General features: G+C 36.0%; 1 protein-coding gene across 1 annotated transcript in view; it reads right to left on the bottom strand.

Annotated features, from left to right (window-relative positions):
• slc6a15 (solute carrier family 6 member 15) overlaps positions 1–16948 on the bottom strand; it is a 35508-nt gene that overhangs the window by 7211 nt on the left and 11349 nt on the right. Inside the window, exons 3-6 of the mRNA XM_034033456.3 lie at positions 11427–11584; positions 9227–9353; positions 6255–6436; positions 1036–1146 (exon numbers count right to left, since the gene is read on the bottom strand). Of these exons, the coding sequence (XP_033889347.2) occupies positions 1036–1146; positions 6255–6436; positions 9227–9353; positions 11427–11584 (578 nt within the window). The remainder of the gene's footprint in view (positions 1–1035; positions 1147–6254; positions 6437–9226; positions 9354–11426; positions 11585–16948) is intronic.

Raw genomic sequence — 16948 nt, 5'->3', positions numbered from 1 at the left:
TAAATTCTGAATGGTCTAAACAGCCTGAAATAAACAGGAAATTCTAGCTGTTTACCACAAGGTGGTACTGCAGACAGCATTAGGGCATAGATCCAGCTACAACCCTTCCCAAAATGAAAAGCTACAGACAGAATACTGATGAATGGTATTCAGAAGTCTGGTCTGGTTTCATTCATGGTATCCATTTCATAAGCAAGAAGGTCTTTGTATTTCTCCTCTTTTTATGACGTCCAAAGAAAAAAGCAGAAGGATTATTGCCCTAGGCTAGCTGGAAAGCTTGTCTCCTAGACAGCATAGGATCACATACTGTATCCTCTCTGGTTAGATCACCACCCTCCTACAGTGGACATACTCAAACAGCAAAGAGATAAGGTGACGCAGACAATATTTAAAGAGGAATGAGGGATTTGTTGTCTGCTTTTTTGTATTGTTACTTGTTGTTTGTTTATGACAGTTATGGGGCCCCTACATTCTCCTGTTTTCAGATTTATGTACTGTACTATTCAGATGTAAGATTTTTCTGTAAGCCTGAAGTGCTTCTGGAAGCACTGTCCATATGAAATACATCAGAAATATACTCCCATTTAACTCCATACAACATTGAAACAATTACACAGTATCATTCTTACTATTCCTAATGGACAAAAGTTATAAGTAAGAAGTTTCTTAAAATCAAGTATCTTAAAATCACAAACATGTACCAGGAAATCTTTGACAAGTGCATTTTGTATGGTGTGTTAAACCAATGCATAGGTCAGATGCAAATCAGAAGTACCACATCTGGAAATTAGCAATGCAAAATGATGTTGATGAGAAGAAAGATGTGTGGTGATTGCATCAACTCCACTGCCACTCTTTGAATATAGTTTAATTCCAGGTCTCTTGCCACTCTGTCACCCACCCATTCCTCACTCACATTTCCACACAAGTGATTCTTACAACAACACTAATACAAACTGCATGTGGTAATGATACACAGCCCAAATTAATTAGATATTTAATTTAAAATGTATTTAAAATATAATAAGCAAGTACCTTAGGGGTGAACATGTGACTGATCCCGTCTACAGATCCCTTTAGGAGGAGGGCCCTCACCAGGAAACAGATCAGGACCACGTAAGGGAACAGGGAGCTGAAGTACATCACCTTGTTAAAGAGAAATGAAAGCATGTTAATTATTCAGTATTGTGATTTAAGAGAAAGTCACTTCAAAATTCATTTTTATAGTTTTTTTTTTTACTATCCCCTTAGCTTGTTATGCTCCTGTGTTTCTAATTAACTCAAATTCTGTTTTTTAAGTCAACGTTAAAGTGTCATGATGTGCTCTTTGTTGTCCGTTCGCAGCGTTATATCTTTAAGCATATTGCCGACTTTATTTTTATTTTTTTTAATCACACATCATGGGTCATAAATAATCTAGGTAATACATTTTTCAACATGTACTCGGAAGCATTCGCCAGGAGAAAAAAAAAACATATCTAAGGATGGCAGTGTATCCACAATATGCCACTCATTTCAGTCAGAGTACCATCATTGTTGCATAAGGGAGCATGAAGTGGAGACTGTGATGTTTCTCTCCTGATGAATGTTCCCGAGCAAAAGCTGAAAAAATACCAAGATTCCCAAGTTTAATTACCTATAATGTGTGAATATAAAAAAATAGGGAATATGTAAAAAAAAAAAATAATAATAATTTTTAAAAAGACTGTGATATGGAAAACACAGTACAGCAAAGGTAAAGTAACGTGCTTCTTGTAAAAACTGCGTGGGGTTCTGTAACACTTTAGAGTGCTTTCACCTGAGTTCAAGAGTTGTTCTTTAGCTCTAGGCTAGAAAAGCCCAAGTATCTTAGATGGTGCTAGTGTCTATCGTGCATATGTCAATGAAGAGGTCACGATTATACTGATCAATCATTCAACAGTGAAGTCTCTTTAGTTTATTTCTCTGTAAATTTTATATATACAGTGTGTGTGTGTATATATATATATATATATTGCTCAAAAGAGCCAACTTCCCAACCTTTCGGTATGTGTACATACCTTTGGCAAGGGAAAGTGTGTTTGAAAACAAACTGGAGGTAAACATATTTATTGAAAAAACAAAAACCCAGAATTTGTTTATGATTTCATAGTATTTAAATTATTTGAAAAGACCCCAGAAAATATACTGTTAAAAACCTAGCAAATCAGAACAAAAATCAAACCACTCCATTCTGCAACCATGTTGCTTCCTGCTTGTTGAATACAATGGCTATTCCTCCAGGCCCAGGATATTTGAGTGTGTAGTAAAGGATGACCTCTTTTAGGAACTCTGCTTAATGAAGCAACATCAAGGTTTGCTTGAATCGTGAAAACAAGATTATTCACACACACAAAGTAGGCATGCCACTGATTTAATAGTCAAGCTATGTTCTTTAATTACCAATCACATTTGGATATAAGCCTTCCCACACAGCATGACTGTTACTTTACGATGCAGACATTGCGAATTCGTTCTTAATATTCGTCCCATTGCTCAAATACATGTGCTATCATACACAGCATGATGCACCTCACCCATTTGAGGGACAGAAATTACAATCGCAGGCTCTTTAAAATAGTATGCATGCCTTTTAAAGGGAAATCAAGATTAGGGGTTTACTAAGTAGTTCAAAAAAACATAATAAAAGCAACAGGATAAAATCTTAAATAATATCCAAAGGCAAAGGCTTGCTCAGTAGGCAAGGATGCTTTTAAAATAGTAAAGGACACTGAACAGACATAATTAGGTCATTGCCTGTCACAGCTATAACATATTCATTCAATGTAAACATTTCAAAGAACATTCTTAATTTACATGGAGTAGAAATTGTTAGATAATAGGAAATCAGTACTGCTACTTTGGAACTGACAGAGTTCACACAGAACCCCTGTAATCAAGATTTCAAATGGGGTTATGATTTACTCAGATGTTATCAAATCAAATGTCAGCACCCGTCTGATACTCCATAAGGTATTTGCTCAAATTGTCATTAGCATATTTTTTTTCTGAAAAAAAAACAAAACACTGATTACAATTCTAAAGCAAACACCAAAAATAAAATAAAGACTGTTTACAAGCTTTTTTTTATTTGGTATTTAGTTTACTGGGTTTTTCCTTCCTGAAAGAATTGAATTAATAAATTGTAGAAAATAGTTTTAACAATCTAGCCTTATATATTTTGTGATTCTTACAAAGCAGTGTAACTTAAATGGCTACATAGTGAAAATTATGTTTTCATTCTCATGTTCATCTTGCAGAGTATTCATATCCTGGAGGTATTTGAATAGTCATGAGACTGCCACACCACTATATTTGTTTATAGGATGTTTTTTTTTTATTTTTAATGGACCAAAATGCAGTATACAAGAATATAGGCTATCAAGAATATACACTAGTGTATACATTTCAGAAGCACTTCCATGCAACACTGAAGTCTAGGGTGTAAAAACTAAAAATAATGATCAACAGAAACATTTAGTTAGGATATTCTAAAATATCCTGTATTGGGATTTTGTGATATTTGATTACGATATAGTTTATATACAACCATACCATTGCTATGTAACACTGAAGGAGAGTAAACGCATGATTTAACTACATTGTAGGTGTAACCGAACAAAACTTAATTTAACATCATAACAGTATTAGCACCCCTTCCCTCTCACCCTGTTGCTGACTAATATGTATTGCTGAAAATATATATCCAAAGTCAACTGGGGTATTTTGCATTTTGTTTTCTGAAGCCACTTCCATTTTGTCATGTTTACTGCAGAATGATCCATAAACTGGAAAGACTGTAAATGACAGCACACACTGTAATGGGGATGTTTTTCCCTGCACATGCTCTGTGTTATTTTTATCGGCTTCTGAAAAGCTGATTTGCACTTTCTTTCTCTGCTCATGTTAATTAGTTTCTGCTGTTGCTGTGGGAATTCTCTGTTGCAAGGCTCTTCGGGGAACACATTGTTAAAACATCTGTTTGTGATTTTCAAACAAAGATTCACTATCAGCTCTTACTCTGCCAGCTACAATATTTGGTAGCTATTTAAAATCATCTACATGGAATGTTAGTGTTCAATTAACGGTAAAGGGGTTTCCATAAAACTAAATGCATGTACGTTATGCAATGGTTTTATTAAGAGGGTTTAGTAGTGTAAAAACCCCAAAGCCTATATTTAAAGATTTCATTTTATAATTTTGTTGTTAGCTGAAATAGCAGTTGGGGTGACTTAACAAGTGCAACAGAAGTTTTATTATGCCTGCTTTTTCCTAAAAAGGCTACATAGTATGCATATGCAGCTTTATTGAGGAATTCAGGTGCCTGGTTTACTACTACCACAATATTACAAGGAATAAACAGCATGGGCAAGCTTTGAAAAGAGTTTGTGATGGATTTTGACCTTAAGTACCTTTAGTGCTCTTTGTATGTACTGCATATGAACTAATCTTGTATCTTCAGACATGATGAACAGGACATATGTGTTTTGTTATACCCCAAGCAACAGTCCTCTGACTTGCATGAAAACAATGTTTGTTCCTGTGTACTTTTTCGCAGCCCTGAACCCAACATATTGCACCTTGGGGCAGTCAGCTGAATAGCATGCAGCTGGAAGGTTAAAATTGTTAAAGGAAAATATTATAGTCATAAGATTACATTCAGCTGCCATTGCACGCTCAAAGAAATGACATCACGAGTGCATAAAAGCACTAATTCACTTCATTTTCGTAACCCAGTCCTCTTTATACACAGCAGAGAAGCAAGTGCCAGTGGGAAGAATCTGGAATATTTCATGTTAGGAATTCCAGCCCCAAGGCAAAATATATGGGTGAACTCATTAAACATTGTTGATGTGCAAAAACCATTTAAAAAATAGTATCATGCACACACACACATACTGTACAGTACCATGGAATCCTAAAGAGAAAATGTAATTCATTAATTAATTGGTCATTTATCCAAAGAGACTTACAGAGACTAGAGGTTGAACTATGCATCACAACTGCTGATGCAGAGTCACTTACAATAGGACATTGGTTTTACGTCTCGGCTAGGTTGATTTTTCTTTTTAAATTATAGTGTTTAGGTTACAGTATCCCAAAATTACAAAAAATATCCTGAACGACAACAGCCTTGATTAGTACCCCCTGTTAATTATAGGTTGCATTATTTAACTGCCTATTAAAAACAGATGGCCAGCATTTAATTCAGCTTCTTACCAGGTGGGCAAAGAGTGGTGCAAGTGCAAAAACACAGTGAGCTTCCTAATCCCTCTGGTGAAATACTGGGCAAGAGGCATCCGATCGGCAGGATTACAGCTCTTGACTGCAAAGTTTGAAGCTGTGAGTTCAGTGGCAGTCTGGTATTAAATAGATGCAGTCCTGAGTCATTTGTAAATGGGATCTAGGTATAACTGTAAGCGGGATTGGACATGATAGTTTGAGTATTCAGGCCATCAGGAATATTCAGTGAAACCAAAAAAAAAAAAATCTGTATTGGATAAATCTGGGTTTCATAACCTCTAGAAATAGCCAGTGGCTCCAGTAAAGGTACCTTGGAATTATCCACCCAGGCAGCAGCCATACTGACACATTAACACATGCCTACCAGTTATGTGAGTTAATTAAAGTATTTCTAGTGAAACTACTACTATGCTCTTTCCTGTTCTGGCTCAAGTGTAAAAATGACATGATGAAGAATCACCATAAACACTTCAAATAGAAAGCAGCCTATATATTCAAGTTGGAAGTCGGTGCTAGCAGGTGTGTGCAAATCTGTTTTATTACTGTATTTCACTAAGTGTTAGTTCCAGTTCAGGGTATGTGCATAAATTAGGTAACATCAAACTAAACTCCCTCCCTCCAGACCTAATGGCCTTTTCTTCTTCACCTATAAATATAGCCTTACACATCCCCACATGTTGCTCCAACTGTTTAAATAACATACCTGTAATTTTTATTTTTATTGCTAACAAACAAAATGTATAGGTACGTTATTTAAACAGTTGTAGCAACACGTGGGGATGTATAACGCTGTATTTTTCAGAACCCTGATACTTACTCTTTAAGGCTGTCTTTGTATGATAGGTTTAAAAGTCATTGCAAACTGTAATGTTAGGTTGATACAGCTACAGTGCAAGATGCTGATAAGGTATGTTTTTTCTTTTTTTTGATGTCTCTAAAAGTTCAGAAACAGAATAGTGTGAAACTGTAAAAGTAGTACAAAGAATACTAACTTTTCCAGAAGACTGGATGCCTTTGATCATAGCGAGACACACCATGACCCAGGCAGCGAGCAAGCAGACCGCCATCCTCCAGTTGAGGCCTCCACTTTCTGTGATTGAGCTGGAGATATCCAGGGCCTCTCGGTACCAGTAAAAGGTGGTGGCAGAGCTTTTCTCACACTCCGGCTCCACAACTATAAAACAGCAAATACATAAATAAACCAATACAAAATGTTGCACTGCAGGACACCAGTTATGCACAATTTCAATATATATACAAGCAATTGATTCCATTATAATTTCCTTATCACTGGCAACATAACAATAGATGTGTTCTTAAGAATTAGTATTCAGTTTGCAGAACTCATACAAAAGTAGGTCACTATTACCAAGATCCTCAAGAAGGGATGTTTTTTTTTTTTTATAAATTTAGTCGTTGCCAATTATTTTTTTATTATTTTCTCACAATTTGGAATGGCCAATTATTTTATTATGCTCAGCTCATCGCTACCACCCCTGCGCTGACTCGGGAGGGCGAAGACAAACACACGCTGTCCTCCGAAGTGAGTGCCGTCAGTCGACCGCTTTTTTTCACACTGCGGACTCACCATGCAGCCACCCAAGAGCTACAGCGTCGGAGGACAACGCAGCTCTGGGGCAGGTTACAGGCAAGCCCACAGGCGCCCGGCCAGACTACAGGGGTCGCTGGTCCGCGGTGAGCCGGGAACACCCTGGCCGACCTAATCCTCCCTCCCCCCGGGCGGCGCTCGGCCAATTGAGCGCCGCCCCCTGGGAGCTCCCGTCCTCGGTCGGCAAAGGAATAGCCTGGACTCGAACTCGCGACGTCCAGACTATAGGGCGCATCCTGCACTCTACGCAAGTGCTTTTATTGGATGCGCCACTCGGGAGCCCCAGAACAAGGAATGTTTATACAAGTTTCATCACAAATGGATGGATGACTGGTTCTTAGATTACAGCTAGGGATTTTTATTTTCTGTGTTTAATTTTGAGGAGTGGACAAAATCCTGTAATACATGTGTTCTTCATGTGAGGTTCATTAAAAAACCATTGAAACAAAGAGCCATAGATGTTACTGAAGTGCAAGTGTGACATACACAATATTTTTCAAAATCACCTGTCTCATGCAGGGCGCGAAATAACCGACGGCACTGGCGGCAATTGCCTCACTGTCTGTGAGAACCATGCTAACTGAAAATTGTTTAAAAACAAAGAAGGAAGAAGAGCTGTAAAGCGGCAGCGAAGTGTTGGGATTTACCTAACAATTCTTCCCTGACAAAAATAATAATATTGTAGCAATCTCGGTCAATGCAGGCAGGCACATCACACAGGGCAAGGCAATCTACACACAGGCAGAGGCAGGGCGCGAACCCGGGACCTCTCGCACTAAAGCATAGCGCCGATTCCACTGTACAAAAGAGCCGGCTCCTTTGCAAGGAGCGTATATCGGGCTTATGTCTTCGTGTGTGATTACGTCACCTACCAGCCCTGCTGCAGCCTTCCACTGTGCACGCTACAATATTAATGTGAATTTACAGTTGTCAAGTACTGCAGAAAGGACTTTATTACACAGAGTTAAATTGAATTGTGAGAGAATGGGCTTAAAATTGCAATACTTAAAATGCAACGGTGCAATACATTTCTGATTCTTTTCATGTCTTCAGTGTATATAAATTGCTAATTTATACAGAAATGTCAATGACTGTTGCTGTTTTGTAATTTGGTGTTATTCTCCCCCAAAACACCCACGCTAAAAATGAACACACAATAGGTAGATAATTATTAGTTTTGCTCAAATTCTTACACCACAAAAAAAAGTAAGTAGCCATGAGATGGTTCAAGTAGCAGCTCACTGTGAAACGAGCAGGAGAGATAACATAATAGTGAACGAAACACAATGTTGAGAAGTGCATCGATTTCTCTTTTCATTTATTTTTGGTAATACATTCTCACTAACTCACATGGTTCTGCTTTTTAATTAGTAAAACGTGTGCCTTCACGAAAGAGGTTAGAATATGTATGCTTAAAAACAGCATACCTTTTTATTCCTGAATCGAGTGTTCAGCAATGCACCATAAGAAAACTAAATCCTTTGCAACTGTAAATTTCCAGAACTGGGAAACTGTATAAAGTCTCTCAAATGTAAACATCTAACATTATGTACAGCACTCTCCATTGCCTGAAGAAGTTTCTATTTTGAGTTCTTTTTTTTCAAAGCCGCGTTGTTTGTTCAGGTTTTGTAACAGCAGTTTAGCAAACTACAGTTGCGCAGACACTGCAGCTTGAATAACTCATTTGAAAAGTGACCTATATTTTATTTATGTAACAATTAGTATGTGAATCACTCAGAAAACATTGATTTGTGTTTGTCTGAATTTATTTCATCAACATACTAGGCTCTCTGTATTTATTTTTTCTTGTTTTATGAATGAGTATGAAATCGCCTTGGTGCCCTTGGATTGGATTTATATTTTGCCTTTTTGCCCCCTAGAACTGCCTTGGTGCCCCTGAATCTTCACTCCCAACAAAGGCAACATTGCCTTGCCCTTCATGACCTTAACTTCATGCCCTGCTCAAGAATTTTGTTTTTGCATATATGGTTAACATTTCATTAACAACATTTTTTATCTCTACTGTATCCCTGCATACAATCTTCATTAAACCACACAGGGCCATATTTTCTAAGCATCTCCGTTCTGTAATAAACTCCTATTTTTCGAAAGGAGAAAGAAATCATGTTAATGTAAAAACATGAAACACTAAATACATTGAGGCTCAAAATATATTGCTTAGCTGTTTAGTTCTAGTTTTGTAAAATTACCAGGTGTATTACCTCTTTCAAAAAATAGTTAAAGAATGCTTTGAAAATATGGGCCACAGTACTTTGTCTTTAACAGCGAGTGGCGTGCCTGATCATGTTACCTTGTACAAATGTTCTTAAACAGGAGTGATGAAGGGTTTCTTACATGCAGTGGTCTTGTTTTTAACCAGTGGACACTGATCCCAGGGCAGGGGCTGCTGGAATGACTGAGAGAAGTAGAAGAGGCTCCATCCAATAATGACATTGTAGTAGAGGGCAACAAAGAAGCAAACCTACAAAAAAGGACAAGAAAGAAATACAAAAAAAAGAGAGTCATACGCGTGGTTTACATGCACAAATATAAATAGTCTCACCTTTCTGGCACGCTATTTTGGTAGTACCTTTCTGGCAACTTTGTAGTTTTCTTTTAGGGAGAAAAAAATCTCAAAATGAAAATATCCCTATTAATAATAAAATACAGCAGGGTATATTTAAATGTGTCTGTCAGCATTTCAATGTGGCCTTGCACAACTACTCATACCATGCAGCTTTCTTAAACTGTGTCTACAAAAGTTTTTAGGTTGTGTTGAAGAATCGCAAGTGCAGCCTGCCTTAAATCAAATAAAATACCAATGTTCCATAATATAGCACTTTGCACTAGCCATGCATTATTTTTTTTAAAAAAAATGGACTGCAAACATATTATACACATACTGTACATATATAATATATACAAGGTTTCTTACAGGAGGGTAGCTTCAGCAGTTCTGATCCTTATGGTAGTCTACGAACTAAGCTAAAATCTTTTAATAATAAAAACAAAATCCAGTCCAAATGCTTAGTAAAGTACATTTTTTAAATACTGGTAGTAATGTCCCACTACATAATGTTCTGAATAATAATAATAATAATAATAATAATAATAATAATAATAATAATAATAATAATATATACCTAAACCCGAATTCCACAGGGACAGTGCAAGACTTTCGTCAGTAGAATGTTGTTATATGGAACAGCATTCAGACTTGTTACCATGTAAAAAAAAACCTTATTTTTTAGTAAATGTGAGCTGCTTTTTAGCATGCAAAGGCGATTTATCCACCCTTTCTAATCGTACCATGCTTTGACCACGCACTTCCTGTACCGTGAGGAATGTGCATGTTATGTCCACACTATGTCATATTCTCACGACAATGGAGAGAGAATCTGGATTTTCTAAACTGCAAGTAAACCACGCCATACATTCATGTGTCTTTAATGGCATGGCAAGCTTCCCAAAAGCAAGCTAATGAAAGGGTTACACCCTGTATGCAGGTCTAAATCTGCATTACCTGGGTGAAGCACAGTGACTGATTTTACTTAACCTGTATTAACCTGTATTACTTAAAAAATACAGTTGGGGATAGACTGATGAAGGGAATAGCCAGTACTTTTGAGTAGTGCTGCAAAACCTGGCTTTTCAATCACAAATTACTACTGAAGGGGCTTTTATTACGGAAGGCTTGCGTTTCCTGTTACTTTCTGTACTTTTTGTACAAGTTCTAAGAATAATGTTACAGAGAAGTGGGTTGCATTTCCTGTCTGAACGACATGCAAAAAAAGAGTTTCTGCTACCAAATACTAAGGCCATTGTGTTTTGAAAATAAAACTTCTAGACTTTTTTGTCAGCTTCTTAGTTCCAAAGATCCCACTGCACAGAAGATGGGCACCACCAGCAAATGGAAAGCCTAAGTCTAAGCACTAGTGACATTACTCATTTATATATATATATATATATATATATATATATATATATATATATATATATATATATATATATATATATATATATGTATTTATATATATATATATATATATATATATATATATATATATATATATATACAGTATATGCTTGTATCTCAATATATAATTTAGCCAATCAATTTTTGATTGTGTATTTTCAGTTATTGTCTATTCTGTATAATGCTGTTAAAGTAAATATTGACAAAATATTATTTGCTTTTTTAGTTCTGGAGCTTTATTAGTAAAGATTTACTTAACATAAGATACAAAGTTTTGAAATTCCCCCTTCGGGTAAGGTCAACTATATTGATTGATACTTATATCTATTAAACTGATCGCACACATTCTATGCAATTAATCTTTCTTGAACTATGTATGCATTCTATTAGGAAAACTGCAGGACATGATTATACCATATTTAAGTGTTGTAAAGGCTCTGACAAAGATATCCGAGTCACGCCTTAAGGATTTACCTAATAAATATAAGCTTTAGTCTTTTTCCCAGAACAGCTATAGATGAGTAATCATGCTGGTGGGACAGTAGTGCTTCCCTTCACATTAGTGGCTACAGCACTCACCACACAGCTTGCAAAGCCAATCCCTCCCAGCCGTGGGCTGATGTAATTCCAGACTCCAATGCTGCCTCTCCGAATTCTTTGCCCCACTGCCAGCTCCAGGAAAAACAGTGGAATTCCTATCACCACCAATAGGATCAAATAAGGAACCAGATATGCACCTGTTTAAAAGAAAAAAATGCAAGGTTTTGGCCCCTTTGAACAGGAATGTGAATATTGAACCGTATTGATCCAACTTGTTCTCACAGTAATTCACTTTTAAATGCAGGCCAAGTATGTGTGTGTGTGTGTGTTTCAATGTATTGTATTCAATGTAGAACTAATTAATCTAATTAATATGCTGATTTAGTTATTCTCAATTTGCCTTAAAATAATAAACCCAAACAACCAAACACTAGAATAAATGAATAGACACATTCCTTTCTCTACACATTCAGTATTTCCTCAAGACTTATTTGTTAATTGATATTGCCTCACAATTTAGAAACCTAATAAATGTAATGTCAAACCTTTCGACTACAAGTCTTACCTCACAATTAGCAAAAGTATGTTTTCATTACTTGTCTTGTTGAACCTTTAGATGCTTTGTAGCCTGATATAGCAAAATGAGTTCTAGAGGTCTGTGAACAGGAAACATGCATCTCACCTTATCGTCTTTTTCTAACCTGTGTACAGTAGTCAGAAACACATATAGTAGTCTCCTGCGAACAGAACACCCCTCGGGAAGCAAGCAAAGTGTTCTCTTAGGCTAAGTGTTCTCCAAGACAGAGTTGACCACCATAAACAATAAGAATCAATCAATCAATAAATAAATAAATAAATAAATAAATAAATAAATACAAATTTTATTACCTGTCATGACACACGTGCATCAACATATGAAATTAACTGAATAAGAGAAAAGCAATAGGCAAGTGTATTTTAATAAACTACAGTAGTCTCCACATATAGGAACACCTCCTAAGAAAACACTTTGCCTAAGGGAACACACTTGTGGTGGAGCATTTACAATGGGAAAATCATTCACCACAAGGGTGTTCTCTAAGCGAAGTGTCCTCTAAGGCGAAGTGTTATCTTAGGAGGTGTTCCTATACGAGACTACTGTACTTACTTTTTTTAATGATGGTCTAGCATCTACTAGGGGTGCAACAATGAATCGATGCATCGATTATTGATCATCTGTTCTTAAATTTCCCGAGCTTCGATTACACATTGGTGAATCGATGCATTAAATTAGGACCCACTTTGAAGTCTCCTGTTGCCGGTTTGCATTAAAACCTTGAATTTGTTAGAGTGCGCTTCTTTTAGTGCTAGTACGGCAGATTAACGCGTTGCTAGGATACACACTTTAGGCCTATACATTCGCGTTGGACAAGCCAGATCAGAAGTAGGCATATTCGCGTTTTTCTTGATTTAAAAATTAAGGCAAAACGTTGTTGTTTTTTTTATCTATTAACTCTACCCATTTAGCTTTTGTGTTTTGATTATATGGCAATATTATATAAAAATAAGCTGAATTTAGTACTATAGTTCACTTAATCAGGATTTGTGAGATTAATTCAAATGTTTTGCTTTGTTTTTGGACATAAAATGTTAACAGTAATGAACAACAGTAGTTCAGATAGAAATTACAATGTTAACACTAGAACCGCCGCAGTTGTACTCAGAAAACCACCGCCGGCAGTCATTATGATGGTTACATTTTAAACATCAATATTAAAATAAAAGACAAACTATCGGATACAACTCAAAAGTTTTATTCACGCATGTGGCAATGTGCCCTGCCCTTGTGTGCGTTTCTGTGTTGTTTGTTGCGTGTTGTGTGTAAATGTTGGTGTATAGTCATTGGTACACGGGATATAAACAGGTCTGTGTTTCACGTGTGATTTAAAATTGTATAATTATATTTAGGCATGGGATCACTTCACGTGCATTTAAAGTATGTAATAATATGTGAGCACGGGGTTGCACGTAATGAATTCACGTGCTGGGATTCAAGTGAATAATTAATTAGTAATTGAATCCCAGCACAACAGTATATATAGAGACACGTAGCACTCACTCGGGGTTGGGTGTTCGGTGAGTGGAGAACAAGTGTGGAGAAGGAAGTAAAAAGAATAAGAAGAAGAAGAAGAAGAAGAAGAAGAAGAAGAAGAAGAAGAAGAAGAAGAAGAAGAAGAAAAGAAGTGTCTCACTCTGTTTACTGTTTAGTACGTTTTGTTTGTCTATTTTATTTTGACGTAGAGTGCTGTGTCCTGTTTTTGTGTTCTCTTGTTTTGTTTATTAAATGCTGAGCACAACCAAGTGCTCAGCTTCACCAGCCTCACTGTCTCTGTCTGTCTGTTTCTTCCGGGTCTGACGTGTCACCACTCAGCCAGCCTTGTGACAACGCACATCATATCAAACATCTGCACAGCAGAAACACCGTATTTAAATGAACACTTAAACATAAAAGGGTTTATTTTCTAACTTACCACGATAAAGCACTACTTTAAAAAATGAAAAACTATAATAAAATAAACATTTCAAAAGAAACTAGTGTGTAAACAGGTATATGTACATACAGAACTTTAAAACGAAAGTAACATATGTTTTCTCTGTGTGTGTTACTCTGTGTAGCACTGAATCCAGGTTGAGCTGCAGCAGCCTGCTGCTTTGCAGTTTTCTGATTGAAATGCTTCTGCTGAAGCGCTGTTCAAGATGGCATCTCCTGATATTTTCCCTGGTGCATTCCTTGGACAATTTGTACTACAAAACAAAGGAATTGGTGGCTGCCAGGTCCGTGGCAGTAGAGATAACAACAGGCTTATATATTTTAAAAAACATTGAATATTGTAGGTTATATTCAAAATAAAAACATGTATTGTAAAAGGCAGTCAAAGTGACGGCTTGGCAGTTCTAGGTAGAGGGGATTATTATAACATTTTTATTTTTCCGATCCTGCCTTTCAAATGCCATCAGGGTATTTAATACATGTATTTAGGAAAAGTCAAGAACGGACAACTGCGCACACGCAGAGTAATTTAAATTTTAGAAGTGCAAGCTGTCAAAATGACTGCCGTGGCGGGAACTTTGACTGCCCTAATACATGTTTTTATTTTGAATATAACCTACAATATTCTTTGTTTTTTTTTTTTTTTTAAATATACTAGCCTGTTGTTATCTCTACTGGACCTGCCAGCCACCAATTCCTTTATTTTGTACAAGGACTACACCGGGGAAAATATGAGTAGGAGAGATTTCATCTTGAATCTAACCACAGCGCTTCGGCAGAAACATTTCGATCAGAAAACTGCAGGCTGCAGCACCTCAACCTGGATTCAGTGCTACAGTGACACACACACACACACAGAAAACATGTAACTTTAGTTTTAAATTACAAAATACATTTATTTTTACAGTTTTGTATGTACATGTTTACACACTAGTTTTCTTTTGAAATGTTTATTTTATTATAGTTTTTCATTTTTTGAAATAGTGCTTTATAGTGGTAAGTTAGAAAATAAACCCTTTTACTATATGTTTATGTTCATTTAAATACAGTATTTCGGCTGTGCAGATGTTTGATATGACGTGCTTGAATAAAACTTTGGAGTTGTATCCGATAGTTTGTCTATCATTTTAATATTCATGTTTTTTAAAATGTAACCGTCATAATGACTGCCTGCAGTGGTTTTAGGTATGTGTATAACCATGGTGGTTAAACGGACATGTGATGTGGACGCATGCACATTCTTTCCAGTTGTTAAAAACTCAAGTCCTTTGTATTTATTTTTTAATAAGTGTTCTAATTTGAAAATTAGTTGTGCCTTTTTGTTTAACTATTATGCACAATAGTGTTTTTAGTTATTGGATCGTCTATTAAAAAACGAACATTTGTTCTTTTATTTTGAAAAATAAAACGTCATGCATCGATTACTGTTGATAAATGCCTATACGATAATGAATACGAAATTAGGGTGCCGAATGCACCACGAGCACCTACACCTTTTACACACTGAATTCTGATAGCGTGATGTTCTCCATATATATACAGGGACTTATTCTACATTTCAAACCTATCAATCCAGTTTTCAAACCAATTCATGTTTTCCTTTTTGTGATACAAATCTTGCCCAATGAATTAGGTTTAAGAGACTTTACTTCAACTCTATACATGGTTGCAACAGCCTGGTGCTGAGTTCAGTAGCCTGCAGCAATAATATAGAGATCATTGGCACAAATTCACAGTTATGCAAATTTAATACATTTTGGGATACAAACGTGATTTTTTGTTCTTGGTTGGTCCTCCTGACAGATGCTACTTAAGACCAGTGTAACATGAATTTCATGTTATGTTACTGCTAAGGGACTGAAAAGTCTAAACTTAAAGTAATCAGCTACCACCAAACATTATACAAAAGTATAAAAGATAAAAAAAGCTATCTTTCTATGCTTTGCAAAGGGATTTGTTGTTATTATTATTATTATTATTATTATTATTATGCAAACTGCTGTATTTTTTTACTTTGTAGTAGCTTCAGTAGTTTGTATAACTTTGCTCATAAATGAACTAAATTATAAAGCACTATCATTTTAGGAGTCACCTGCAAATGGCAATAATTTAAAACTTTGAATAAATGGTGTCACATAGAAAAAACATACTGAATGAAGAGGTTTCTAAACCTCTCGTTTGCTTATTATTATTATTATTATTATTATTATTATTATTATTATTATTATTATTATTATTATTATTATTTTCAGCAATTCTCAGTTGTTAACAAAGAATGCCTTGTTACAACCTTTAGAAGTCTCATGAACATATGGTATGGCTCTAAAACTTGTTGCCATGCAAAAAAAACCCTTAGATTTTAGTCAATTTGTGCAGATTTTTAGCGTGAGAAGACAATTTACCCACCCTTTTAAGACGTACCATGTTTTGTCCACTCACTTCCTATAGCATGAGGAATGTGCTTGGTATGTGCGTGCTACGTCACATTCTCACAACAGTGGAGCGAGAGTTGGGAGTTTGTAAGCGTATGTAAACCAAGCTTTGGAGGATGTTCTGTTAAGAGCACTTAGTATTATCCAGGGGATTCTTTAGTTCTATACTAAGCTTTTCTCTCAGATATTTTTAGCTTATCATTTGAAGATCAAAACACAGATGAATGTAACATACTAAACCACTCGAAAGGTTTACAATATGGCAAAAATGATAGCTGCTGGAGAGAGATGGAGGAGGTACTGTATATTCAACTACCTTGGCGTCTTCAAGAAAGTCAATGCTCAATTAACTTGGAAAATAAAAAAATGTATACTTCTGTATTATAACAGTTCTAAACATCATAAATAGGTTGGCCACTGTTCAAAAACCATACAAATGAAATCTGAATTCCACTTTTACCTCCAATTAGAACATAACGTAATTAAATATGTAACTGATGTCATTTAAAACTCAGTGGAAAAACTGACAGGGGAAGGCATTTAAAAGTGGGTATGGTGTGGTCTGTTGTGAATGTCTGTTGTTGCTTACAGTCTTGAGT

Source organism: Acipenser ruthenus, chromosome 14, assembly GCF_902713425.1.
Source record: "Acipenser ruthenus chromosome 14, fAciRut3.2 maternal haplotype, whole genome shotgun sequence".
NCBI classification, from domain to species: Eukaryota; Metazoa; Chordata; class Actinopteri; order Acipenseriformes; family Acipenseridae; genus Acipenser; species Acipenser ruthenus.
The sequence above is the reverse complement of the archived record's forward strand: the minus strand, read 5'-3'. Positions and strand labels throughout refer to the sequence as shown.